A 26,851-nucleotide genomic window follows, 5' to 3' on the forward strand; every position below is an offset into this window, starting at 1 on the left:
GACAAGTCCAACCAATGACTTCCCTTTACAGCAGCCAAGCACTTATCTTTTGGCAGCACCTTTAGGAGGAAAGCTAGCACTTTTTCCACAAAACTGGCACACTATCACCCAGGACAGATGGGTACTAAATATTGTCTCTCACGGTTACAGGTTCCACTTTCACACCCTACTAAGGTCAAAAGGAATGCAGAACCTGGCACAAAATCAATGGGCAGAGGCGTAAAAGCAGATTACAGCTCTCATGGACATGAGCAATTCAAAAAGTACCTCTGCAAGAACAAGGACAAGGATTTTACTCAAGACTGTTCCTGGTCCCCAGAAAGGACAAAGCCTGGAGACCCATACTGGACCTGTCTATTCTAAATACTTACCCGGACGTGCCCGAATTCAGAATGTTGACACTGCAGCAACTTCTACCCATACTGGGCAAGAAGGCTTGGCTGGTTACTTTGCACCTCAAAGAGGTATACCTGCATGTCCCTATCAGACAAAATTGCAGAAGATACCTCAGATTCATAGCTGGCACAATGCATTACCAATTCTCTGCACTGCCCTTTGGCTTATCTACTGTGCCCAGGGTCTTCACAAAATGCCTGGCACCAGTGATCGCATTTTGCAGACAAAAAGTAATTCAAATATATCCTTATTTGGACGACTGCCTTATTCAAGCAGAGAGCAAGGACATTCTACTAAAAACATCTGGCGTTTGTAAAAAGATTACTAGTTGTCCTAGGGTACACTGTAAATGAAAAGAAGTCAAAACAAGTGCCTTCTCAAGAGATAATATTCCTGGGTGCAAGCTTGAATACAACAGCCCAGATGGCTTATTTCACGCCAGACAAGCAAAGGCAACTGACTCATTACTTTCAAATGATGGCAACAAAAACCCAGCTACCTGTAAGAAAATTTCTGCAGGCTTTGGGGTTCGTGGCATCCTGCATTCTACTAATTCCATATGCAAGGCTGCATATGAGGAAGTTACAATGGTATCTAAAAAGTGTTTGGACTCAACATTGCCATAGCTTGGAAGCCATAATAAGTCTTATTCCTTGCCTGCAGAAGGAGTTTCGAAGGTGGGCACAGGCCTGTCACCACAACAAGGGGCAGCCTTTCACTTTACCCACAGCCAGGCAGACACTGACAACAGATGCATCGGATTATGCCTGGGGGCCACACATGGCAGGAAAATGCATTCAGGGCAAGTGGTCCGCAGACCAAATGCATCTTCACATCAATCAAAAAGAGATGCTGGCTGTACAGAATGCCCTGACAGCTTTCAAGGACCTACTGCATTCAGGACAACTACTGCTAAAGACAGACAACACCACAGTTATGTTTTACATAAACAAGCAAGGGGGCACACACTCATAACCCCTTTGCAGGCAAGCTATGACCTTGTGGAACACAGCACTGACCTATCAAGTTCATCTGCAAGCACAATTACTGCCAGGAAAGATAAATACTCTGGCAGACGAACTAAGCAGAAACCTCATGGATCCTCACGAGTGGAAACTAAACCCACAGGTCTTCAACATAACAAAGAAAGGGGGATGCCTGGACATAGATCTGTTTGCCTCCCCTCTCAACTGTCCACTACAGAAATTCTGCACAAGGACTTACCACCCACAAGCATGGAAAGTGGATGCTCTCTCATTCAGCTGGAGAACACTAAAAGTTTATGCCTTCCCACCACTGCCTATCCTTCTCAAGGTGCTCCTAAAAGTCAGACAGGAAAGGCCAAAAATGATCCCGATTGCCCCAGACTGGCCACGCCAGCACTGGTACCCAATCCTAAAGAACTTGGCACAAGGCCCAGCCTGGACTTTACCGCAAATTCCTCACCTTCTGACTCAACAAAACAATCAGATTCTGCACAGCCAACTCAAAACCTTAAATCTGGCTGCATGGCAGATAGCATAGCCACTCAGACCCCATCTCTCTCTAAAGCGGTTATGGATATCATTCTGGAGGCCAGGAGGCCCAGCACCAGGAAATCCACCAGGAAATCTTATGCAGAAAAATGGAAGAGATTCTGCGCCTGGAACCAGGCACAAGGCTTTGACACAATTGTTCCAAATATTCCTACCTAGCTGAGATGATGAACAAAGGCCTATCCTTTTCATCAATTAAGATCCATGCTTCTGCCATTTCAACTCATTATAACACGGAGCCTCCTATTTTCTCTCATCCATTACTAAGGCAGTACCTCAGAGGTGCTAAAAACGTAAGACCTCCCCCCCCGGAGAGCACCAATACCTACTTGGGACCTCCACTACGTCTTGGAAAAACTCGCCTTACCTCCTTTTGAACCAGCTAATACAGCGGATATAAAATTTTTATCCTGGAAGACTGCTCTGCTCCTAGCAATAACTTCAGTCTCAGAGCTACAGGCTTTAATGGCAGTGGAGCCTTTTATCATTTTTCATCAGGACAGGGTTTCTCTAAGGACAAACCCAACATTTATGCCAAAGGTGGTATCCCTGTGGCTCTTAACCAAACTATTCATTTGCCAACATTCTTTCCAAATCCCCAGAATAAAGGGGAGAGACTTCTGCATACCTTGAACATACATAGGCAGTTACGCTTCTACTTGGACAAAACAAAAGCTCTCAGAAAAACTGAGCAGCTGTTTGTAGCATATGCTGCAGGATCACAAGGAAAAGCCATCTCAAAGCAGACTATTTCAAAATGGATAGGACACTGCATTCATTTCTGCTACGCACAACATGGAAAGATAGTGCCTAACAACATTAGGCCACATTCAACCAGGGCAGCAGCCACTTCAGCAGCCTACCTCAAAGGAGTACCAACCAAAGACATTTTGGAGGCTGCAACTTGGAGTTCAGTGCACACTTTTACCAACACTACCACTTGCCTCTTTACTCCAAATCCAGAGCAGGCTTCACCACTGCAGTTCTGCAGGGCCTCATAGCCTCTCCTAATTCTACTTAGACCCAGCCACCCAACCTCAGCTTTGGGATTCTTCCCAAGTGTAATGACTGCAACAGTGAAACACGAACATAGTACAGTTGTGTACCTACCATAAATGTAGATGTTTGAGTGTATTCACTGTTGCAGTCCAGGTTACCCTCCCTCCATCCCCTCTTTCTTGGCTGGGACCTATCTATACCTTTCTATCCTATACAACCTATGTGGTGTATTTGCTTGTAGCTGAAGGTATTGTTTTTATTTTTCTGTATGTTTTATTAGCAATATGTATTGCCTACCTATTTGGGGGTACCTGACATCTGGGGCAAGAAAAACTGAAGAAAATGGCGTCGGCTGCATCTTTTATACCCCTGGCGCCCTGACGTCAGGGGAGAAGTGACAGGAACCGACGCCGGACCAAGACTTTGGAACTCTGGCCGACTGCGGGACCGCCTGATGGCAGGATAACCCAAGTGTAATGACTGCAACAGTGAATACACTCTAACATCTACATTTATGGTAGGTACACAACTGTACTTTCCTTCACAGACACCGCCTGTGCCAATGTGTCATTCATCCGATCCATTGAATTAGCAACATGGTGGAGACAGTTACACATGTCAAACTTTGCCACATCTACAACCCTAAGCATTTTTTTGAAGGACCTATTGGAACGTTCCTGCTCCTCCATGATGGCCCTAAACTGTGTCAAGTGGCACAGAAAGACACAACTGAATGAGGTAGAGGATGGACAGCAGGCCTTCCCTGAGCACCCCTAACAACCCACCAGTGTGGCACATCACTAAGACTTTGGCTATGGCCAGAGTCAACGGTCACTGAAGGCTGTAGTAGCCATACTACCTTCAGCGAGTGTCTTACCCTCTGCTTGTCCAATATCTGAGGTCTCACTGGAATGGGTTGGTGTAGGCCTGTTGGCTGTGTCTTATTGGATTACAGGGGATGGCTTAATGTCAACCTTAGTGTCAGATTCAACCTTTGCACCCCTAGGCTGTGCTTGTGTTTGTCCACCATCGTCATTGGAGTCTTTTGATACTCTGACATCAGGTGGTAAGAGTCCTACTTTCACTGTCAGGATCACCTGTGATAATAAGCAACAAACACAAGAAATAAATTAATACCTGCACTACTATAGTCCAGTATTTGCCAACAAACTAACATTGGTGCCACTATTACCGACAGTACAGCAATACAGACAACAGTGCTGAGAACCACATCACACATGGATAAAATAAATATTTCTGTGAACTGCTCATCAGTAGTAACTTAAATTTTTTGCTACTATGTGCAGATGAGTCCAGAGTTCCCTGGATGTATTATCCTGTAAGACGTTAATCAAAAAGTAAGGACACCTTCATTACAATTAACGGTAACAATTTTTGGCCCTTTAAAATGTCCTTTAATGATGCTTTTAACAAAAACTTGGATGACACTTCTATCCCACCCATGTGTAATAACCAGAATGTGTTGTTAACTATATCAGTTTATAACTATTCCCACTCCCCCAAAAAGATTTATGTTAAACAAATCTTAAGTATTGCTGTCAATATTTTATTATAGCAAAAAAAATAGACCAAGCAACATGAGTTACTGCCAAGACTCAAGTAGAAATGTGTTCTGAATAAAAAAACTTAATCAGATCTGATAAATCCAAAGTAATAGTCTTATTCTTCGTCATGCACACAAACAAGTCTCCTCACCTACAGTTTCCTTAGGTACGCTGTTACATTTTTATAGTGTAGATTCAGGACTGTGAGAATGGTGAAGATTGAAATGAGGTATGAAGTCATTAGAACGACTGAATCCCAGATTATTGGCTTCATGTAGCAGATGTAAACATAGTGCAGGCACTCCTTCAGTGTTTGTAACTGATGCATTGCAAATGTGAATGATTACTGGTAGGGAGAAGGAAAACATAACAATTCAGACTCCCTTACCTCCAGTGGGTGTGTCAGCCAGGTTAGACTTAGAAAGTGTAGAAGTAATTGTATCAAGGTTTGAAATGTAAGCAAGCAGCACACATTTCACAGTTTCTGCCCAGTAACATCCAAACCCTCCTACATGTGTTGACAGCTGTATATTACTGCCATTTAATATCCACACACATTTTAAGGACAGTGATCATAGGAAGTTACTAGGCTATTGCCCCTTAGGCCCTTATAAGCCTAGCCAAGAGTTTAGCCAAGTCAGCACCCAAAGCCCCTGTCCATCAGGAACACTGGTGGAATCCTAGGGGTGTGTTTTCTGTTTCCCGTCCAGTTATCCAGGTTGGGCTTGAAAAGGGATAGTGAGATACTCTGCTTAACATGGAGAGGGAGTTTATTCCACAGATGGAGGGGGTCTCTGGGATACAAATCTGTCCCGCCAACAAGTCCTATTGATGTCACAGACCAGGTTGAGGTTGTGCATGTGAGTTACTCAAGTGGAGTTTGACTTGCGGATATGCAGCCGTCCCATCAAGGCAGGGTCTATGATTGCTTTTTATGCCAGACGGAGGTCACCTCTGAGGAGTCTGTATGAAACTGAGTAGCGGGAAAAGCTGATCTGTGTAGGGTATATGTTCGAGGCCCTGGATTTTCTGGTGAGGAACCTTTGTGGTCCCTCCAGCAGCTGCATGTGTTTTGCGAGGTACTTGCCGAAGGGAGCATTGTACTCTATAATTGGCCTTATAAGGGAAGAATACAGGGATGTTATGACTTCCTTGTTCCTGGATGAGATGCCCTTAATTATGAGGTGGGCCATGTAGAAAGCTTCCCGTACAAAGGAAGCAACATGGTAGTCAAAATTTAGGTTGCTATCAACCTGGGTGCCCAAATCCCTCACGACTGATTGCTTGCTTAGGACATTATTGATGTGGTGATATGTGGGGGTGTCACTTTCCTCAAAGGGGATGATGATGCATTTTTTGGCATTCAGCTTGAGGCCATGTTTCTGGCACCAGTCATTTGTTTTGGTGAGACCCTCTTGGAGGTCATCCACATCACTTGGGGAATTGATGACCATGCTCTGCTTACAGTCGTCTGCAAACGTTAGTCACCATAGCCCACTGGTTTTGGCCAGCACATCAGAGAAGTATATCCTGAACAGAGGCCCCAACACCGATACATGGGGTATGCCTCTCGTTACGGGTCTACTGCTTGAAGTGGCTTCCCCTATTTTGATTAGGTGGATTCTATCAGCGAGCCAGTTTGCTACCCATCAGATAACTTATGGATTGTTGCCTAGTGTAAAGGGATGACAGTGGCTGTCCTCCACTTGGCTGGGGCAAAGCCAGTACTTAGGCTTTGGTTGAATAGGGTGCCTAATGGTACTGCAATTTCATGCCTGAGTTCATGTAGGATGCAGCCTGGGATGTTATCGGGTCCCATGGAGTCTGTATTTTTTTCTTTAGTAATGACCTGCAGGCTAAGGAGAGCTCGCTTAATACAAAATACCTTACAGATTGCATGTTTCCAATTACTGGTCTGATAAGAGAAGAATGAGCAACCAACTCCATAGAGAAAAGACGGAGTTGAGTTTCTGCAAGCAGTAGTCTTAAATGCTTGTGTTATCACTCGTACTACATCTGAAATTTAATACATTTACAAACATACTGTGGATGATGATGCAGTTGCTTGTATAAACAATTTTCAATCTCTGCTGCAAAGCTCTTTCTGTGGCAAAGAAGGATAAGATACCTTCACTGTGTTTTGAAGGTTCATTGGAATGAGAGTTCAAATCCAGATTTTTTATAAATATTTCATGTGTACCAACATAAATATTGGAATGTAGTTTATTTAATAGATTTATTTTCTTCCTCTCGCCTACTTTTCCTTTTTTTTTTTTTTTTTTTTTTCTTGGCCAGTGTTTGCATGATATCCCGCTTAGCATAAACAAGGCAAGAGGGGAAAAGGACAGAGAAAATACAGTAAGTGTCATGTAAAGTACTTGTTGGATGACCATTTCATCAACTACACCTGTGAATCACTTGTGTGTCTGCTAAACATGTTGATCCACACCGCATATACTATCTGTACATCAGGGTTCAAGTATCACCTTTGTCTTTTAAGGATGACCTCTAGTAGACCCCTAGTAAACCGTGATCAGAAGGCTAAAACAAGCTTAGCTTTGCTTATTTCATTTGGCGTGAGTCTTAACCATCACACAAGTCTAATCTAATGGCCCACGCAGGAAGCATACAGAACACCTGCAGACATGACAGACATTCTCAACATCAAAAAGGATACATTGTTGCAGTTTTTGCTTTCAGTCGTGCAACACTGCTAACCAGCATTGCACTGGGGTTAGCAGGTTTCCCCAGTACCTGCAGCAATGGGACACCTGCTTAGAGAAAGTGGAAAGCAGACCATTTCAAAATGGATACATGGCATCATCTGTGTGTTGGGCACCTTGCACAGGTAAGTGGCATTGCATGGTGGTAAACATACAGACATTAATATTGAATAGGGAAATATCCAACTGTTACACCAGCTGCCACAGGAATAGTTAAGTAAATGTAGGGCTGTAATACAGATGGTCCTGGGGTTCTAATACTGGAAATTCCAGACGTTTTTACTGTTGTTCCATTTCACATCATTGTATTAAATCACTTATAACAATTTGTACATAATTAGAAATAATAACTATGCATAGCATTGCAGCTGATATGAATTATATGTATAAAGAATAAACATCCTTACTGTGTTTTGAAATTTCTGATATACGACTGAGATATATACTGTCTGCTTTGTTTCTCTACTTATAATTCTGCTGTCTGGATTTGGATGGTCTTCACACTTCAATAACACGCACAGAGACGCACGCACAGAGACGCACGCACAGAGACGCACGCACAGAGACGCACGCACAGAGGCACACGCACACGCACAGAGGCACACGCACAGAGACACACGCCGGGGTCAACCAGAAAACATGGTTAACACCTCAACCTTTCATGTATTTGTAAATGACTCGTGACTGTTTGAGAAGCACTTTTGTGGCAAAGATGCAAAATCACCACTGTGGAAGGTGGTGATGTCTCTTATGCATAAGTTTGAATCCCACAGTGTAAAAATCAATTTTATCAGTGTATAAAGCCAAACCAAACATGTCAGGTCATGAAATTTATTTACCCCCCCCCCCAGTGCATATCTGCAAAGTTAAATCACGTAACAGTTACAGCAGCACAAATCCCTCAAATTAATGCCAAGTGTCAGTTTTGGTAATTGGAAGGTTAATATGCTTTCCTCTCTGTTTGGGACTGTTGCTGTCCACTTTACATCATGCAGACATGGTGGACATCGTTGCTGTGGTTTGCACACTACCAGTAAACGTGGTAACCTGCATTGGGTGGAAAATCATTATTTGCTGTTGCAGCGTTTTCAGGTTAGACGTGTCTGGTGTTAGAGAGGAAGGTGCCCAGTTTAGGCCACAGAGGTGGGGTGTTCAGGAGTCAAGAATCTTTATTGGAGTCCTGATAAAGTTCCACAGCCAAAGACTTTTTTTTTGCAGGGGGACTATACCTCCTCCCAGTACATGTCTGAGGCTTGGAATAGTCTGGCCAAGGCTGTATCCTGTGTGACTGGCACCCCACCCACTGGAGAACATTGTAGGCACGCACCACTCTAATGACCTAAAAAGGTGCAAGAGGGATACACTCTAAGTGGTTGGATGAATTCCAAACTAGCAGCTTCTCACAGTTACGTAAGTATCCTAATAAAGAGAATTTATAATACGTAGAAAGCTAAATGTAGGCAAGACTAGTATGCATAATGTTCTGCTGATCTCCTTTTCTTTTCGTTGCTAATTCTGAAGTCGGTGCAAATAGGGAGGCCCATACTGAGCATCTAGAGAGACTGATGGAAGCAAGTGGTATGTGTATGCAGCTCAAGAGAAGTAGTATTGTACCTTTTAATTAAAAAAATTGCTTTCTATACAGTAGTAGCAAAGTAAGCGTGCATTTCCTAATTGTAAAAGCAAGTATGCATCCATCAGACTATAGCAGAAACAACCTTTAGGAGTCAAGTGCAGGACTGTAGTTAGACATTGTGGGTTTGCGCTTGTTATCCATGTTTCCTGTAACTAGTCTAGTCCAGATACAAATTTGCTGTGTCCAGGACTGCTTGTAAGCTTCTGAGCTTCTGACGGTCATAAAAAGTTTGCTGCACAGAAGTTGAAGTGAAGTTAAAAAGTGAATTTGATAAAATTCATCTGGCTTTCCTGATTAAGATGTATTTAAAAAGAAAGCAATAATTGCCCATTTAATAGTGATCATTTTCAAGGAGTGTTTAATTGTAAATATTTGTACGTCTTTGTCAACTGAAAATGAAAGTAATCCTTACATGTGCAGAACAGCTAGCTGAGTGTACTCAACAGTTTTCAATCTGAGTACGTTTAGTTTTTCTGTTCCTAAGTTATAAAAAAACAAGTAGCAGTTGCTCCTTTATCTTCCTGCAGATGTTGTTCAGGAGGATTAATACTGCTGAAAATCTTTAAAATTGACAGTAGGCTTGAATAGATTTTAAAAGAGCTTGAATAGATTTTAAAAGAGCAGCATCCACAGCACATTGTACATCTACAAGCAAACTTAAGTGGACCAGGGAATACATATTGGGAAATGGGCTACAATCGCCAATTGTTACAACTGTTTTGATTTCTGTCTTGTAACATATGCTTACTATTCCCAAATAGGCCTTTCATCAGTAGATTAGTATTTCTCAGCTTTTAAAATTAAATTTTTACCTTGCATTGCAAGAACGTGCATATTAATTAATCTTCTGTATTGTGGCAGCTGTGTTGATATGTCTTGTTTTGACAAAAAAAGGTGAAAAATACATGAAACATTTTAACTTCAAGTATCATTGTGTACATCCGATGTCTGGCTGTGTATGCCCCATGCTATTTTGGGACTTTGGATTAGATTTTCAGCTGTCTGCTAGGGGTCCTTGTGTAGGAACAACCTGTCTCTGTACCACCCCCACCACCACAAAAAGGAAAGGCAACAACTGCCCCTGTATACCACCCTGTGCAGACTTTCTGGATGTTGGCTGAAAATTTTGAATCTCTGTTACTAGTGTCACAAACAAGAATGCTCCCCTTGGTTTAACTTTCAGCTTTATTTCTGTTTCCTTGCTTAAAAGTAAGTACATTACAAATATAAAATCAAAACTTTTACTGAGATATTTTGCTAGACTCATTGTAAATTAGTAAGTGCATAGACAAGTACTCCTTTCTACAAAACTGCTTTAATAAGGGCATAATTAATTTAGTTTACACTGGTTTGTTTCCTACAGCTAACTCCTGTGAGACCCAGTGATCTAGTACCTGGACTGCACAATGTAAGCAGCTGGTAATAAAGGTATTTTGCAAGACAGCAATTTGACTGCAAGTATAGGTTTTATTTGTTAGGTTACTGAGCCAATTTCTTGTATCGGCATGTTATGTCACAAATATATAGTTACGCACACCAGTACAGCACCTCTAAATGTTTAATATGTCAGAAATGTTTCTTGCCTTTTCAGGTAACTCATTGATGGCACCAGTAGGCAGGTGGCAGAAAGGAAAGGACCTAACCTGGTATGCAAAGGAAAAGACCAGTGATCCTGCTCAATCAAAGGAGGAAGAGCTCGCTGCAGTAAGAAGAGCAGAAGAGGAAGCTCTCATGGCTGCTCTGTAAGTAATTAAGGAGGTGTCACTTGGAGGGAGGGGCTGGAGATTAGTAAGAGGTGATGTCTCCTTTCCGTCTTTTATCCTATTACTTTACTTGTTTTTATATTTAGATTTAGGGTGCCATGTTGCAGACTACACACACTGCTGTACCGTCTCATACTGAAGTTAAAATTTCTGTTATGCCAGATGTTAATTTACGTGCCCTTGGGTAACACTGTATATAAACTTTGATTAGGGTTGTATTGCTTATTTATATGAGAAGCCTAAGTCTTTGTCAGTGAAATTATTTAAAGAAGAAAAATATTTCAGCAGTTGCTACTCGGGACAGGTCTTAACAGCGAGAAAAGCAATTTCCTTGTTTCTTATGTTGCATGGCATTTATTGCATTGATCTTAATTTTGGCTGTATTAGTCTACAAAATTTTGTCAGGTTGGTGACTCAAAGAATCCAGTTCCAGAAGGTAGAAGAGGAGTCTATCATGGGCTACTTTTTCTGGAAACCTTGTGAAAGTGCTTAGTAAACTAATGGGCAAGTAATTTGCGAGTCTGTATAATTTCTCCTTAAATAGTTGGTTAACAGTAACCATTTTCTACGCTCTTTCTTCATGGTTTCTGTTAATCATCCATACTGCAAGTCTGGAAAAGAAATTTTAATTTGTTGCCTATATTTTGGAGGAAGATGACTGAGCAGTATTTTTGTATTTGAGTAAGAGGGTGCTGGTTGCACTGTAAATGTAGTCAGCAAAGTTGATTAGAGGATTTGAGCTTGGCAATTTCATACATGAGGACTGGTCTGAGTTTTAAAGATGTGGATAAGGTTCAGATGCAAGTACAAAGAATAGCTCAGCATTTCTGCATTAGTGACGTTAAGTTGGGAATTTGTTTCTTTGTCACAAGGTAAGTAATTTGTTTATGGAAGAAGACTCCACAGAGGCTCCACTGCCCCAGCCACAACCCAAGGTGAAAAGAGGAAGATGAGCCCATACTAGAAGTAAAAGCAGCACTAAAATGAAGTTGGGGAACCTGCAGGCTTCTATGAGGTCATAGCAGATAAGATCATGATGGGTGAGTTGAGGGAGAAATGGCTGTAGAGGGTACTCGCAGCATTATGGAGAGAGAGTTTCATTTCAGATGCCTGAGAATAAGCATTCTAGTGCCAGTGTACTAGAATAAATGGGGCATTCACACCTGTGGGGGAGTACAGAGGTATCAAACTCTTATCACACCTGCATGAAAGTGCTGGAGAAGGGAGATTGATGAATATGCGGATTAGTATAAAGTAAGAATAGATGTGAGCAGTTTGGGCTCAGTTCAGGATGCAACACAACTGTCCTGATCATTGCAGTGAGACAGAGATAAGGAAAGTCTACGATTGGACACCCTAGACTTGGAGAAAATCATATGACAAGGTCCCACAGAAGCAGATTTGGACAGTCCTGCAGTAGTTTAGGCTATGTAAAAGAACTGAATGACGCAAGTATGACCACTGTATGGACTTGGATGGGATCCTAATGGGGGTGGGTGTGCATCGGGCTTCATTCAGCTCTGAGCCCTATGCCTGTCGCATACATGATAATTTAATAAAAACACAGCAATCATACATTTATGTAAATGAAAAAAAGAAGTTATGTACTCACCATAATGTTCCATCTGTGTTGTCCATTTGCATTCTTCCTCAACCAGTGGGCTCTGATCCAACCATCAGATCAGACTCTGACACTTTCTATCGATCAGATCTAGGATCTGAATATCAAGCTCCTACCTTACCCATAACACCCTGACCTTCCAAAATACCTCCGATTGAGTTTGCTGTTAATATATACTAACTTATAAAGATAATGATGCTATGATAGGAAAGTGATAGATAAAGATCAGGAGCTCTTCCATTGGGTCTCTTCCAGGGTTAAGGACAGGGGGAAGGTGGGGAGGGGAAGTTGAAGAAAGTGGACAACACAGATGGAATGTTATGGAGAGTACATAACTCCTTCATTTGATGTCATTTTCATTCGTTCTTCAGCCAGTGATGCATTGAATCCAGCTAAAGTAACCTTGGATGACCCTCATTGAAGGATGTTCCAGAGCACCGTGAAACCAAAGGCAGCTCTATTTCTGGAAATGATATCCAATTTGTAATGCGCAATAAAAGTATGAGTATTTGACCAAAAGGCAGCTGCAGAAATATCAATAGAGGCAAAGTAGTCATTGACCTGGTTGAATGTGCCTTCAATTGTTTAGGTAATGCAGTACCTTTCAAAGGATAGACATAGGAAATGCAATCTGTTATCCATTTAGCCAGGGTAGTCTTAGAAACTGGGTTTCCCATTTTCATTTTATAAAAGAAAACAAATAGTTCAGATTTTTCCAAATACTTTTGTTCTGTCCAGGTAAAAATGCACTGTGTACATCGAGAAGATGAAGGGTGTAGCCTTATTTTCAAATTTAGGGAAGAAAACTGGTAAATTGATGACCTGATTGATATTCTTTTCAGAGGCAACTTTTGGTAAGATGGAAAGATTTGTGCGTGAAGGAAACCCTATCTTTGTGCAAATTCAAATATGGTGGCTTGGAAGCCAGTGCTTGGATTTCTGACACCAGTCTTGCAGAAGTTGTAGCTACCAAAAGCACAGTTTTCCAAGAAAGAAATTTGACCTCCACTTTCGCTGATAGTTCAAAAGGTGCGTGTGCTAAGATTTGTAAAAATATGGTGAGCTCCCAATGTAGAGTAGGGTCCTTCTTTGAAGGTCTAAGTAAGAAAGTTCCCCTAAGGAATGCTTTGTAAAATTTAGATGATGCTCAAGAGGAACCATCATTCTCTATATGATCAAGATGGCTGCCAATTGAACTTTAATAATGGAGACACTTGCTCTGTCCTGGAAAATTGAAGCAAGGAAATCCAGGACTGCTGGGATTGGAGCAGTGAAGGAATCTAATTGTTTCCGATGAGCCCAAATAGTGAATCTTCTCCATTTACTCTTGTAGATTTTGCTGGTAGAATCTTTATGGGAAGATACTAACATTTTTCAAACTGGGGAGGAAAGTCTGGGATGTCTGGCAGTCATCAGAATTGGAGAAACCATGCAATCAATTTGAGTCCTACAGTATCTGGTTGATGAGATAGGAGGCCTGGACTGGGATCCAGCATCCAAGGAGGATGTACTAAGTGAGACCAAAGGAAGCAAACCATACCTGTCAAGGCCAAAAGGGAGCTATGAAGATTACTGTGCTTTTCAACCGTAGTGCTTTCTGAAGAAATTTGAGATGGCTGGGGCAAACATGAAGCAGAGCATCTCTCGGTGACCCTCCCCGAGGAGGGATCAGGGCAAAGAACGTGCTGCATTTGTTGTTGGGGGGGGGTGCAAATAGGTCACAGCAAGGTTAACCCCACTTATGGAAGATCGTGTTTGCCACTGATTGAGAGACCACTCGTGGGGCTTGAGGATGGTCCTGCTGAGCCTGTCTGCTAGAGTGTTGGACTTCTCTGGTATGTGTTTTGCTGTTAGGAAGCGGTTGGAAGAGAGAGGTCATTGCCAAACCTATTTGTTGATTTACCATACTGCTGACATGTCCATTTGTATTGCAGTAGTTCTTAAAGGGAGAAGGCTCTGAAAGGCCTGCAGTGCTTAGAAGCATTGTTCTCATCTCTAGGACATTTATATGCAGATTGGTCTCTTGTATTGACCACATGCCTTGAGCAGTCTGTCTCGAGAAATACCCCCTACCCCCACCCCAACTGGGAGGCATCCATGGTCAACGTGGCACTGGGGGGGGAGAAAGGATAAACGGACAACCTTGCTCTATCGCTTTGGAGTGTATCCACCAAAGGAGAGAATTTCTGCACACTTTGGATAATTTTATGGGGTGCCTCAAGGGATAGTAATAAAAAATGCATTGCACCACTATAGTCCATTGGAGAATTCTCATCTGTGAGCAGGCTGTGGGAATCAAGAGTTATAGTGGTAGCCATCGAACCTAATGCTTTGAGGATCAATCTTGCTGGGGATTGTAATGGAAAGCAGTTGCCTGACGTGTGTTCTCCAATGTAAGAATTCTGTTCTGAGGCAGAAAAGCTAGATAAATGACTGTGTCCAAGCGTGCCCCTATGAAATTTATTACTTGGACTGGTTACAGATGAGATTTGTGCATTTTGATGGTGATTACCAGCAAAAGTGCTAGGTGAAGTATATAATATACTAATAAAAGCCAGAGATTAGTAGATGCCTGGTTGTTGTGGTCAAGAGCCAGTCATCTAAATAGGGAAACAGTTGGGAATCCAAGCAGTCTCAGGTGAGCTGCTACCACTGCTATGCATTTGGCAAACACGCTGGGGGCTGTATTGAGTCCAAAGGCCAGGGTGCTGAACTGTTAATGACTGGTTCCCAGCCAAAAGTGCAGATACGTTTACGGGCATCTGTTCATTTAATGTGATAGTATGCATCTTGAAGCTCAATTTGAGCACATCCAGTCATCCTGAAGAAGAGGTAGAATGGACTGGACAGTGATCATCTTCAGTTTGGAGTTCTTTACAAATTGGTTCAGACGAGTTAAGTCTAAAATTGGCATCTGCTCCCCTGTCTTTTTTGGCACTAAAAAGAACCTTGAGTAAATTCCAGATCCAGTTTGAACTGGTGGGACCTCATGGATGAATCTCTCTTTTCTAGCAACTTTGCAATTTCTTCAGGTGTTAGCTCCTTCTGATTGGGTGGAAAATCTGGGAGAATTTTGTTTGAATTCATTGGAAGTTGAAAAAAGGGAATAAAGTATCCTCTGGATATAAGCCTTTGCTCCCAAAAGTCATTTGTGATGCTTACCCAGGCATCTTGGTGCAAGAATAAGCATTTCTCGGCTGCCTCCAGAGAGGGGCAGTCTGGTTCATAGGTTGGTACTAGGCTATCAGCCCTAGGGCCTATACAAGCCTAGCCATAACAATTCCATGGCTATTTCTTCCCACACTGTTTACTTCCCTGGAACCCTGTCTAGCAGGGCGACTGACGTGATCCCCGGGGTGAATTTCCTTTCTCCCATCCAGTCGTCAAGGTCCCTTTTGAAGAGGGCCAAAGAGGCACTCTGCTTGACATGTATGGGCAATCTATTCCAGAGTCTGGGGAGTCTCTGGGTCAGGAACCTTACAGGAACAGTGGAAGGACCTGACAGAGAGAATCTCGATATCTTTGATTTTGTGAGCCCTCCTCTACATGGGTGACTGCTCCCATTGTAATTGTCGCCCCCCCCCCCCCGTCTCTGGGGAAGAATCTCCATGCGACTCCTGGAAAGGATCTTGAGACTACTTTAACCACATTTTCTTACCACCGTGCTGGTTCCTAGAAAAGGGGTTTTGTGGGGTAGAGAAGCTAATTCCAATGGGAGACGAGGTCCTTGTATCCTGTTCACTCCGGGAGAGAGTCTGTTTCACTGTTGGGCCAGACGAGGGCAATCCATCAAAGGGAGCATTGATGAATGATGCCTTGAATGGTTCTGCAAAATCACAATGCATCTAGGCATGTCTCTTTATGGCTATGCCTGAACCAGCCGCCCTTGAGGTACCTTCTGCAGCATGCAAGATTAACCTCATGGATGTGTTCGAAATGGATTGTAGGGTGGCCACTCACGAGAAAAAGGCTTTCTGTTCATCTGAAGACATGAACCCTAGTGCAGAATTAGAGTTCCTTTAAGTCCCGCTGTGATGGTGATGTATGGTAGGTAATTCAGCAGTGGAAAAGCCGCTGACTCATAGACCTGCTTTCCAAATCTGTCCAAAGCCCTAGACTCCCTGTTAGGGGGATGGACAGTGGAGCTCTTATACGCAAGTTCCTTCTTCGTGGCTACTGCAACAACCATGGTATCTACAGGAATTCTTTCATCTAGTTCTGCTCATCTTTTGGGGCACTTTAGTATTTTAACTGGGCATTTTGGGAGAGGTTCCATGGAGTCCTGTTTCTTCCATGCACTGCAGGAGACTAGATCTAGAAGTTCATATGCAGGGTGGGTAACCCAAGATGTAGGTGGTCCAGACCCAAAGGCTTCCAAAAATACAGATTCCCCCTGAGAAGGGGTTCAGGCAGACCAGCCACCTTTCTGGTGAAGGATCTCTAGGATGTCTCTTAATGAGACATCTTCTGGTGAAGATCTAGGGAACCCTTTCCTCTCCTCAAAGTCTGTCTTCTGTGAGACTCTTATTTGAGAGATTCCTTTGGGGAATCCAAGTGCCACCTCTTGCACTTTCTCTTACGAGGGACCTCCTCAGTGGGGTGTTCCAGTGAGGTATCAGAAGAGACAGGGAGCTCAATAAATGGAGATGTTTGGAAGCGCTTCTGGGCTGGCTGTCCCTGGGATGTAGGCTGTGAAGGCTCAGACATGAGATCCAGAGAAGGAATTAGGGTACAGATCTGAGGACAGAAGAGTTGAAACTACTCTTGGCTGAATGAAGACTCTCTCTACCACATCGAAGGCAGAGGGACCTGGAAAGATCAAGGACAATCCCTCTAGAGCCAAAATTCTCAGAGCAGACAACCCCAAGTCTCCCAGATTCCCCCACCCTGAGGGAGGAGTCAGAGCCGAGCTATCAAATGCCGAGGCTCCAAGAGGAAGCGATGGCTGTAAAAGCTTCAGAGATGAAGTTGACCCCTCAGACCTGACGCAGAGGCTTCTTGAGATCCATCATGCCCCGCCTGAGTCTGAGCCTACTTCATAGGTTCATAGGTTGGTACTAGGCTATCAGCCCTAGGGCCTATACAAGCCTAGCAGCCATAATTCCCTGGCTATTTCTTCCCACATTATTTACTTTCCTGGACCCCTGTCTAGCAGGGCGACTGACGTGATCCCTGGGGTGAATTTCCTTTCTCCCATCCAATCGTCAAGGTTCTTCTTGAAGAGGTCCAAAGAGGCACTCTGCTTGACATGTATGGGCAATCTATTCCAGAGTCTGGGGGGTCTCTGGGTCAGGAACCTATCCCTCCAGCATGTTTTGTTTATTGTGATGACAAGGTTTAGATCCCTGGAGCATGTAGCTCTGAGGGATTTGGGATTTCTTTAAGTGTAGCATGTCCAACAGCTCTGGGTTTGACATGGCCTTGTATGTTAAGCAGAGATCGCCTCTGAGTAGACGATATGCGACAGAGTATAGCTGGAGTTTTTTTAAGGCGGTCAGCGTAGGGCATCTGCTTTAGGCCTGTGATTCTTTTAGTGAGGTATTTCTGAGGCCTTTCCATTTGTTGCAGATGTCTTGAGCGGTACATACCAAATGGGGCGTTGTATTCTATAATGGGTCTAATGAGGGATGAGTACAGTGGGACAATGACCTCCTTTTTTCTGGATGAAAAGCCCTTCGTGATGAGGTGTGCCACATAGAAGGATTTCCTGACTGTTGTGGCGATGTGGTTATCGAAGGTGAGACCACTGTCCACCTGTGTCCCTAAGTCTCTTATCACACTTTCTGTGTTTAGTGTACTGCCACCTATATGGTAATTCATGGATACATGTTTTTCCCAAAGGGATAACAATACATTTCTTGGCATTGAGCTTGAGCCCATGGCTCTGGCACCAAGCATCTGTTTCTGTAAGGCCCTTTTGTAGAGTATCCACATCATTTGGGGATTCAGTAATGGCTCCCAGTTTGCAGTCATCTGCAAACTTTGTTAGCCAGAGTCCCTTAGTGTTGACCTGTACTTCAGAGAAGTAGATGCCAAACAAGAGCGGCCCCAGGACTGAACCCTGAGGTACACCACTTGTCACTTGTCTGGAGCTGGATTTGGAGTCTGCTACTTTTACAGTGTGGGTTCTATCAGTAAGCCATTTAGCAACCCATTGGGTGACATAGGGATTAATGCCCAACTTAGTAAGTTTATCTATGATTCCAGAGTGGGGGATGGTGTCAAAGGCCTTGGCAAGGTCTAGATAGGCTGTGTGGACCACCTTACCCTTGTCCATGGCTCTGGAGACTGATTCAAAGAAGTCATTCAGGTTCAGGAGACAAGATCGGCCCTTCACAAACCCAAACTGGGTGGGGTCCAGTGTTTGAAGGTTGCCAATGTCTTTGTTTATAAGTTCCATGATAATACGCTCCATGGCCTTGCAGATAAGGCTTGTCAGACTGATGGGACGGTAGTTTCCGGGATCCAAGGTGGATCCCCCCCTTGTGGATTGGGATAACTGTAGCTCTGTGCCACTCAGTGGGCACGAAACCTGAGGTGAGGCTATGATTAAACATGACACTTAGGTAAGGTGCCAGTTCATATTGTAGTTCATGTAGTACACAGCCCGGGATGTCATCTGGTCCCACGGATGCTGTATTCTTGGCTTTAGAGAGTGCGTTTTGTACCTGTGTGGCCGTTATTACTGGAATTTGGCAATCTTCTGGTATTGAGATGGGCCATTTAGGGGGTGAGGGGGTGAAGTTGGCACTGAATCGATCTGCCAGGATATTGGCAATATCCTTTGGATCAGTATATTTAATGCCATTCTGTTTTAGCTCAGAGCAGATCCTGAGCATTGCCATTTAGATTCTTGACATAGTTATAGAATGCTTTGTGGTTGTCTTTGGAATCTTTGGCAATTTTATTTTCGTACCTAGCTTTGGAGGATTTTATGAGGCATCTCAGTTTCTTACTGAGGCTAGTAAGGGAGTTTTTTGCATCCTGGGATTTTCCTCTTTTCTGCAAAAGTTTCTTCCTTTTGTTGTAAAGTTTGTTTATGGCAGGGGACCACCAGATTGGCTTCCTTTTTTTTGGCTGAGAGCATTTTGGTTCTATTTGGGGTGGCACGATTCATGCATGAGTGGATGTGCTCGTACAGTGCCTTAGTGTAGGATTCAGCAGTTGAACTTTCAGTTCCCGTCTGCATGGGTGTTATGAAGTTTGTCACTTCTGACTTGAGTAGCATGAAGTTGGCTTTGGAGAAGTTTTTTATGGTGGTTTCTTTACTGGAGGGTGGGGGTGTGATGTGGATGTTAAGGGTGATTAGCTTATGGTCAGACCTGACTAACGAGGGGGTGACCATAGGTATGGAGCATTGATTTCCCATGTTGGTAATGACCAGGTCTAGGATATTGGAGCCCCTGGTGGGACTATGGATTAGTTGATCCAGGGCATTGGAATTTATGAATTCCAAGAACCATTGTGCAAAGGTGTTGGGACATGAGTAGTTTTCCCAGTTAATGGCAGGGTAGTTAAAATCGCCCAGTATTAGGGTGTTTGGTTCTATCTTAATATTTTCCAGTATATTTAGAAAGGTGTAGTGAGAATCTTGGGGTATGGTGGGGGATCTGTAGCAAGCTACAATTTGGATTGCAGTCTTACCTAGTGGTAGTTGCACTTGGAGAATTTCAGACACATTGTGTTGGCCAACTAGCCTGGTGGTGTGAATATTCTTGGTGAATATTGACACTCCTCCACCTTTAGTGTTTCGGTCCTGGTTTGGTGGCTGAAAAGTGTGGTAAGAGTTGTAGCCTGGTATTGCGGGGCTGCTCTCTGGAGCCTTGAACCAGGTCTCGGTTACTGCACAGATATCGATGTTCTCCATTTTTAGGAGTGCCTCGAGAGAGTGCATTTTGAGGTTTAGACTTCTAGCATTGAGTAGCATTACCTTCAGATTTTGCATGCTTGTACCTGTTACGGTGGTGGTTTTGTCCTTTGAAGTTTGCCTAAAAAAGGCACTATAGGGGTGGCAAGAGCCTTAGCCAGTAACCTGAATCCCAGGGGCGACAGGTGCAGACCATCTCTGGCAAAGCATCGTGGTCTGTCAATCATGTCATCCCAGGCAGACAGATACTGGATCCCCTTTGAATGACACCATAAACTTAGCCAATTGTTGAAGTCAATCATTTTATCCTTATATTGTGGTATCATTCTGGGTGAAGGCAGGATGCTACTCAGGGCTAGGGTCATACCTGCCTGGGCCACATGATCCGAGAGCTCTTCCATGTCTCTTTTCATGTAGTCCAGGGAGGTACGTCTCAAGTCATTCACTCCAACATGGACAGTGACAGAGTCATATTTGTACTTGTTGTGGAGTGACTTGAGTGCATGCGTTATGTGGCGGATCCTGGCACCCGACAGGCAGCTGACTGTAATTTTCTCCTTATTCAACCTGGTGAGAGGGACATCAGTGTGCCGGACTATAGAGTCACCTATGACTAAAGTGTTAGGTACATTGTCTTGCCTTAGGGGCTGTTGCTGGGTGGCACACTGGTGTTGTGAACTATGTGACACATTGGTTGTGATTGGTGTTTGTTTGCGTTTCAGCTTCAGAGGTCTTTGTTGCTTGGGCAGGTTACAGTTAAGGGCCTCTGCATATGTGGATTTAGTGTTGCTATATGTGGGTGTTGGTGGTGCGGGTTTAGAAGGGCTATGTGTTGCTTGAGATGTAGTGTGGGTGTTAACCTTCTCCTCTTGACTGTTTAGCACAATCTTGGGTGGAGAGAGCTTTGCTTCCATTTTGGCTATGTAAGTGCATCTCTCACAGGTTGTAGTGTTGGGTGGTAGGAGGAGAGGGTTGTCTGTGTGCATGAGGCAATTGCTGCATTGCCCCAGTATGCCCAGATTCACCAGGTGGACAGGAGAAATCACCGGAAGCTGACCCTTGGACATGCTTGGTTTGGGGCTTTTTTTTTCTTTGTAAAGTATAGGAGCTGTTTCCTTAGCAAGGTACTTTGCAATTATAGGCTGTTTAGTGCCTACTATTAATTTCTCCTTGGTAACAAGGAGAGTTCAGTGTTTGTATGAGTTTAAGGCTTCCTAGTGCTTTCCAGCAGGTATTAGAGAAAGTGCTAGTCACAGGGATGCTTAAAGGTAAGATTGAAAAGAATGCACTCTGCAGTGTGCACTAGAGAAGTTAGATGTGAAAGTAGGTAACTTGAGTTTTACCTGTTTAAAAAGTTAAGGTTTAGTGAAGAGTTACTATTTTTAAAACAGCAATATGGATTGAAAGGGGTGGTCACTTTTGTATTTTGGTACTATGAAATACTGTAGGATGGCCAATAAATTTAAATAATTGAAGGGGTAGGATTTCAAAAATGATGATTTTGTGATTACTCACATAAGCCAGTGAAAGTAGAGAAAAATGAGATATATGGTCAGATTAACATAAGAGGCGGGCAACTAGAAAGACAGTGGTATTTAACAAGACAACTTAAATGGGTGGGAGAGCAGGAAAAAATTCTGCCTGACTCAGAACAGAGAGAGCTGTGGTCTCTTTTGAAGTTTTAATATGCTGTTAAAACAGAATGCAAGCAAAACACAAAGTAAAGAAAACAAACTACAGTATTCAAAATATAGAAAGGCAATACAGTAATACAAAAAATAACAGCAAACTAACATTTCCTTCACAGCAAAGTGTAGCAGAGTCTGGATGAGCCTTTCTGGTAAAGCTGGGTTGGAAAAGTAGTCAGAGTAGAAGTAGGAAAATCTCTTGGATCTGATGTATTGACTGCAGGAGCCTTTGGAGCCGTGGGCTTCAAAACAGGTGGACTGATCAGAGAGGGAGTAATTACAGGTAGAAAAGTAGGATGGGGACGACACTGGCAAAACCCCCATCTAGAGCTGTGTTCTGAGGAATTTCCTAATCATCCTTTCCACCTCCACTTTAGAAAGACTAGAAGAAAGCGTAAGAGAATAGGATGTGGAGGGTGGAATAGAGGACTTTCTTGGCGAAAGGGAGACTTCAGCCTTGGACATACTGGATGTTCATAGTGTTTCACTGTTACAGTCATTACACTTGGGTTATCCTGCTGGCAGGCTACCCGCAGTCGGCCTGAATTCTAAAGTCTAGGTCCGGCGTCGGTTGCTGTCGCCTCTTCCCTGACGTCAGTGTGCCAGGGGTATAAAAGATGCAGCCGACGCCATTTTCCTCAGTCATTCTTGCCTCGCGGTGCCCGAAGCAAAAGCAGTTCGCAAGTGCCGGTCGGCCGACTCCTGAGATTTTCAGAGTCGAATTTCAGATCCGAAGTCTTTATTAAAGCTAAGTACCCCATTGGGGAAACTTTTTTTCTTGCTCCAGACCGATGTCAGAAAAAGTTAATAATTGTATTTCTTGTGGGAAGCAAATAACTCATAAGGATTTTCATTCTTACTGTATTCCTTGCCTAGGCCCAGACCATGACGTTCCTTGTTGTCGGTTTTGTGCTAGATATAACCAACACACTATTAAGCGTCGGTACGATTTTGCCTTGCATTACTTTGGCCGAAGATTTAATTATACTATGCCGTTGGAACAACCGATGACCGGAGCTTCTAAAAACGTAAGGATAAAGACAAGGACAGGCATCCGAGGTCCAAAACCGATGATGAGGCTTCCGCTAAGCTAGTCGTCTGTTCTCAATGAGGCGCTTTCGCAGCCCCTGACACCTGCTTACCTCAGAGCCACAGGCCGCTTCCGACTCCGACGTGGAGCCAACTGGGCCTCTGGAAACTCAAGGTACTGGATTCTTGGAAACAACCCCCTCAGATGGGTCTGGAGCCGTTGTGCAGGCATCTGCTTCTGAGGGTGTTTTCAGACCAACACAGTTATATGTAAAGCCATCTTCAGCTTCAAAGCCAAAGACTAAAGCAGCTCTAAAGGCAAAGAAACAAGTACAGCATTCTCCAGGACAGACTTCCATGCCTAAAAAACAAATGCTGAAAATGGCCGAAGACCTTATTACTTTGATCAGGGGTTCCCATCCCCCTCCTGATAAGAGGCCTAGGCAAGGGACTGAATATGAATCTTCAGATCAGGTTTCCATTTCTTCTGATTCCTCCTCTGATATAGGATACTCTCTTCCTCCCTATGAGGATTCTGATGCTGAAGAATCTATTCCTTCAGCTTCTCCTCCTGAAGATTACTCATTTGGGGAAACACTGCATACCATGAGGGAGCACTTTCATTGGGAGAGCCAGGATTATTCTGAATCTAAGAAAAGGCTCAGAGATTTTCTTCTACTTTCCAGCACAGGCCCCCTTGCTATTCCCCCTGTTCTGGACATTGTGGATGATGTTTTTCAGAGTCTGACCTGTTTCCAGACTCCATACCCCCTGCACCAGTAAAGCCAGACAGATATTACAGGGTCCCAGATTCCCATAAATTTTTATATAAAAACCCTGCGGCTAACCCAGAAACCATATCTCAGGGTCCTAAGGGTGTCAAGGCTTCCACTGCTAAAAACCCTGTCCCCTCTGATAGAGATTCAGGGGCACTGGACAGATGGGGGAAAAAAGTTTACACTTCTGCTACTTTGGCCGTAAGGGCCTTAAATTGTCAATTTCATATGCTTAAGTATCAGCAATACTTAATGTTGCTATTAAAACAGAAACTGTTGAATAGCTCTGAATGTCCAGAAAACAAGGAAATGCAGGATTTATTGCATGCAGCTGAACAAGTGGGAAAACATACTTTGCCATGTGGTTTTGATTCTTTGGAGGCCTCTTGTAGGGCCGCTGTAACGGGTTCTGTGATTAGGAGGCATGCCTGGTTAAAGGAACAGAATCTGCCTGATCATGTTAAAGCAAAATTATTAGATGCTCCTTTACAGCATGATACGTTGTGTGGTGTTAAGGCAGAAGAGGTGTTGAAGAAAATGGAGGATAAAGCAAAATCTATGTAAACGGTTATAGATTTCTTACAGTTACAGCCACCCAGATTTAGCAGGAACTGGCCTTCCAAAAATTGGCCCTTTTGAGAATCAGACAGGCCACAAAGAGGCAGATACAGACGTCCTAGAGGCAGATCCCATCCCCAAGGCTCATACAGGCCTAAACATGGGGTGCTTCTACCTCCAAAAGCGGAGAAGACAAATCTCAACCTTATAGGAAACGGTCACAATGACTTTCCTGTACCAGTACCAAGCATTTACCTTTTGGAAGCTCCCTTAGGGGGAAAACTAGCACTTTTTCAACGAAACTGGCACATGATTACCCAGGAAAAATGGGTCTTGAATATAGTGTCTCAGGGCTACAGGTTCCACTTCCACACCCTGCCAAAGGCAAGAGGCATGCCAGACCTGCCACACAATCAGTGGGCAGAGGCACAAAAGCAAGTTTCATCCCTCATGGACATGGGGACCATTCAGCGAGTACCAGTTCAGGAGCAGGGACAAGGCTTTTACTCACGACTTCTTGGTACCCAGAAAGGACAAAGCCTGGAGGCCAATACTGGACCTGTCTATTCTAAACACTTTTCTGGACGTTCCAAAATTCAAAATGTTGACTCTGCAGCAGCTTCTGCCCATGCTGGGCAAAAAGGCTTGGCTTGTAACTTTGGACCTAAGAGGCATACCTGCATGTCCCAATCAGACAATCTTGCAGAAGATACCTCAGATTCATAGCTGGCTCAATGCACTACTAATTCTCTGCACTGCCCTTTGCCTTAATTACTGTGCCCAGGGTCTTCACAAAATGCCTAGCACCAGTGATTGCTTTTTGCAGACAAAGAGGAATTCAAATATATCCCTACTTGGACGACTGCCTTATTCAAGCAGAGAACAAGGACATTTTACTGAAACATCTAGCGTTTGTAAAAAGATTGCTAATTTGCCTAGGGTACACAGTAAATGTACCCTCTCGAGATAATATTCCTGGGTGCAAGCTTAAATACAACTGCGCAAATGGCTTATCTCACGCCAGACAAACAAAGGCAACTAACTTCTTACTTCAAAATGTTGGCAACAAAGACCCAGTTATCTGCAAGAAAAATTCTGCAGGCTTTGGGCTTCATGGCATCCTGCATTCTGCTAATTCCATATGCCAGACTGCATATGAGGAAACTACAATGGTATCTAAAAAGTGTTTGGACTCAACATTGCCACAGCCTGGAAACAGTAATTACCCTCATTCCTTGCCTGCAACAGGAGTTTCGATGGTGGGCACAGGCCTGTCACCACAACAAGGGACAGCCATTCACCCTACCCACAGCCAGGCAGTCAATAACAGATGCATCAGACTATGCCTGGGGGGCCCACATGGCAGGAAAAGGTATTCAGGGCACATGGCCCACAAGCCAAATGCATCTTCATATCAATCAAAAAGAGATGTTGGCTGTTCAAATCTGGGACAACTACTGATAAAGATAGACAATACTACAGTCATGTGGTACATAAACAGGGAGGCACACATTCTTACCCCCTCTGCAGACAAGCCATGACTTTGTGGGACACAACATTGACTTATCAAGTACACCTGCAAGCACAATTCCTGCCAGGAAAGAAAAACACGCTGGCAGACGAACTAAGCAGAAACATCACGGATCCCCACGAGTGGCATCTGGATCCACAAGTCTTCAGCATGATGATAAAGAAATGGGGATGCCCGGACATAGATCTATTTGCCTCCCCTCACAACTACCAGCTACAGAGATTCTGCACAAGGACTTGTCACAAGCAAGCATGGAAAATGGATGCTGTATCATTCATCTGGAAAACCCTAACAGCATATGCCTTTCCTCCTCTGCCTCTCCTCCCCAAGTTACTCCTAAAGGTCAGACAGGAGAAGCCAAAAATGATTGATTGCCCCAGACTGGCCCCGCCAGCACTGGTATCCAATCCTAAAGAGCTCGTCTCAAGGCCCAGCCTGGACATTACCTCCGATTCCTCACTTACTTACTCAACGAAACAGTCAGATCTGGCACAGCCAACTCAGGACCCTAAATCTGGCAGCATTGCAGATAATGTAGCCATTCATAACTCAACTCTCTCTAAAGCAATGATGGATGTTATTTTGGAGGCCAGGAGGCCCAGTACCAGAAAATCTTATCCCGAAATATGGAAGAGATTCTGTCCCTGGAACCAGGCACAAGGAATTGACACGATTGTACCAAATATTCCTCAGATTTTACAATACCCGAGATACTGGACAAAGGCCTATCTTTTTCATCAATTAAAATCCATGCCTCTGCCATTTCAGCTCATTACAATACAGAACCACCTATTTTTTCACATCCGTTGCTAAGGCAGTACCTCAGAGTGGGCCAAAAACATAAGACCCCCAAGGAGAGCACCAGTACCTGCATGGGACCTCAATTATGTCTTGGAAAAGCTAACACTGCCATCTTTTGAGCCAGCCAACACAGCTGAAATAAAGTTCTTATCATGGAAAACAGCTCTGCTCCTAGCAATAACCTCTGCAAGACGAGTTACAGGCACTCATGGCTGTAGAACCTTTTATCATTTTCCATCCAGACAGGGTTTCTCTGAGGACGAACCCGACTTTTATGCCTAAGGTAGTGTCCAATGTGGCCCTTAATCAAACCATTCATTTGCCCACCTTTTATCCAAACCCACAGAATAAGGGTGAGAGACT

At 43.7% G+C, this 26,851-nt stretch overlaps 1 protein-coding gene across 1 annotated transcript in view; it reads left to right on the plus strand.

Annotated features, from left to right (window-relative positions):
• CCHR3.PART0H1orf35 (chromosome chr3.part0 C1orf35 homolog) overlaps positions 1-26,851 on the plus strand; it is a 208,154-nt gene that overhangs the window by 11,696 nt on the left and 169,607 nt on the right. The window contains exon 2 of the mRNA XM_044066034.1: positions 10,446-10,596. Within this exon, the coding sequence (XP_043921969.1) occupies positions 10,446-10,596 (151 nt within the window). The remainder of the gene's footprint in view (positions 1-10,445; positions 10,597-26,851) is intronic.

The sequence above is a fragment of the Protopterus annectens genome, chromosome 3.part0 (genome assembly GCF_019279795.1).
Source record: "Protopterus annectens isolate FY-2018-M chromosome 3.part0, PAN1.0, whole genome shotgun sequence".
Classification (NCBI taxonomy): Eukaryota; Metazoa; Chordata; order Ceratodontiformes; family Protopteridae; genus Protopterus; species Protopterus annectens.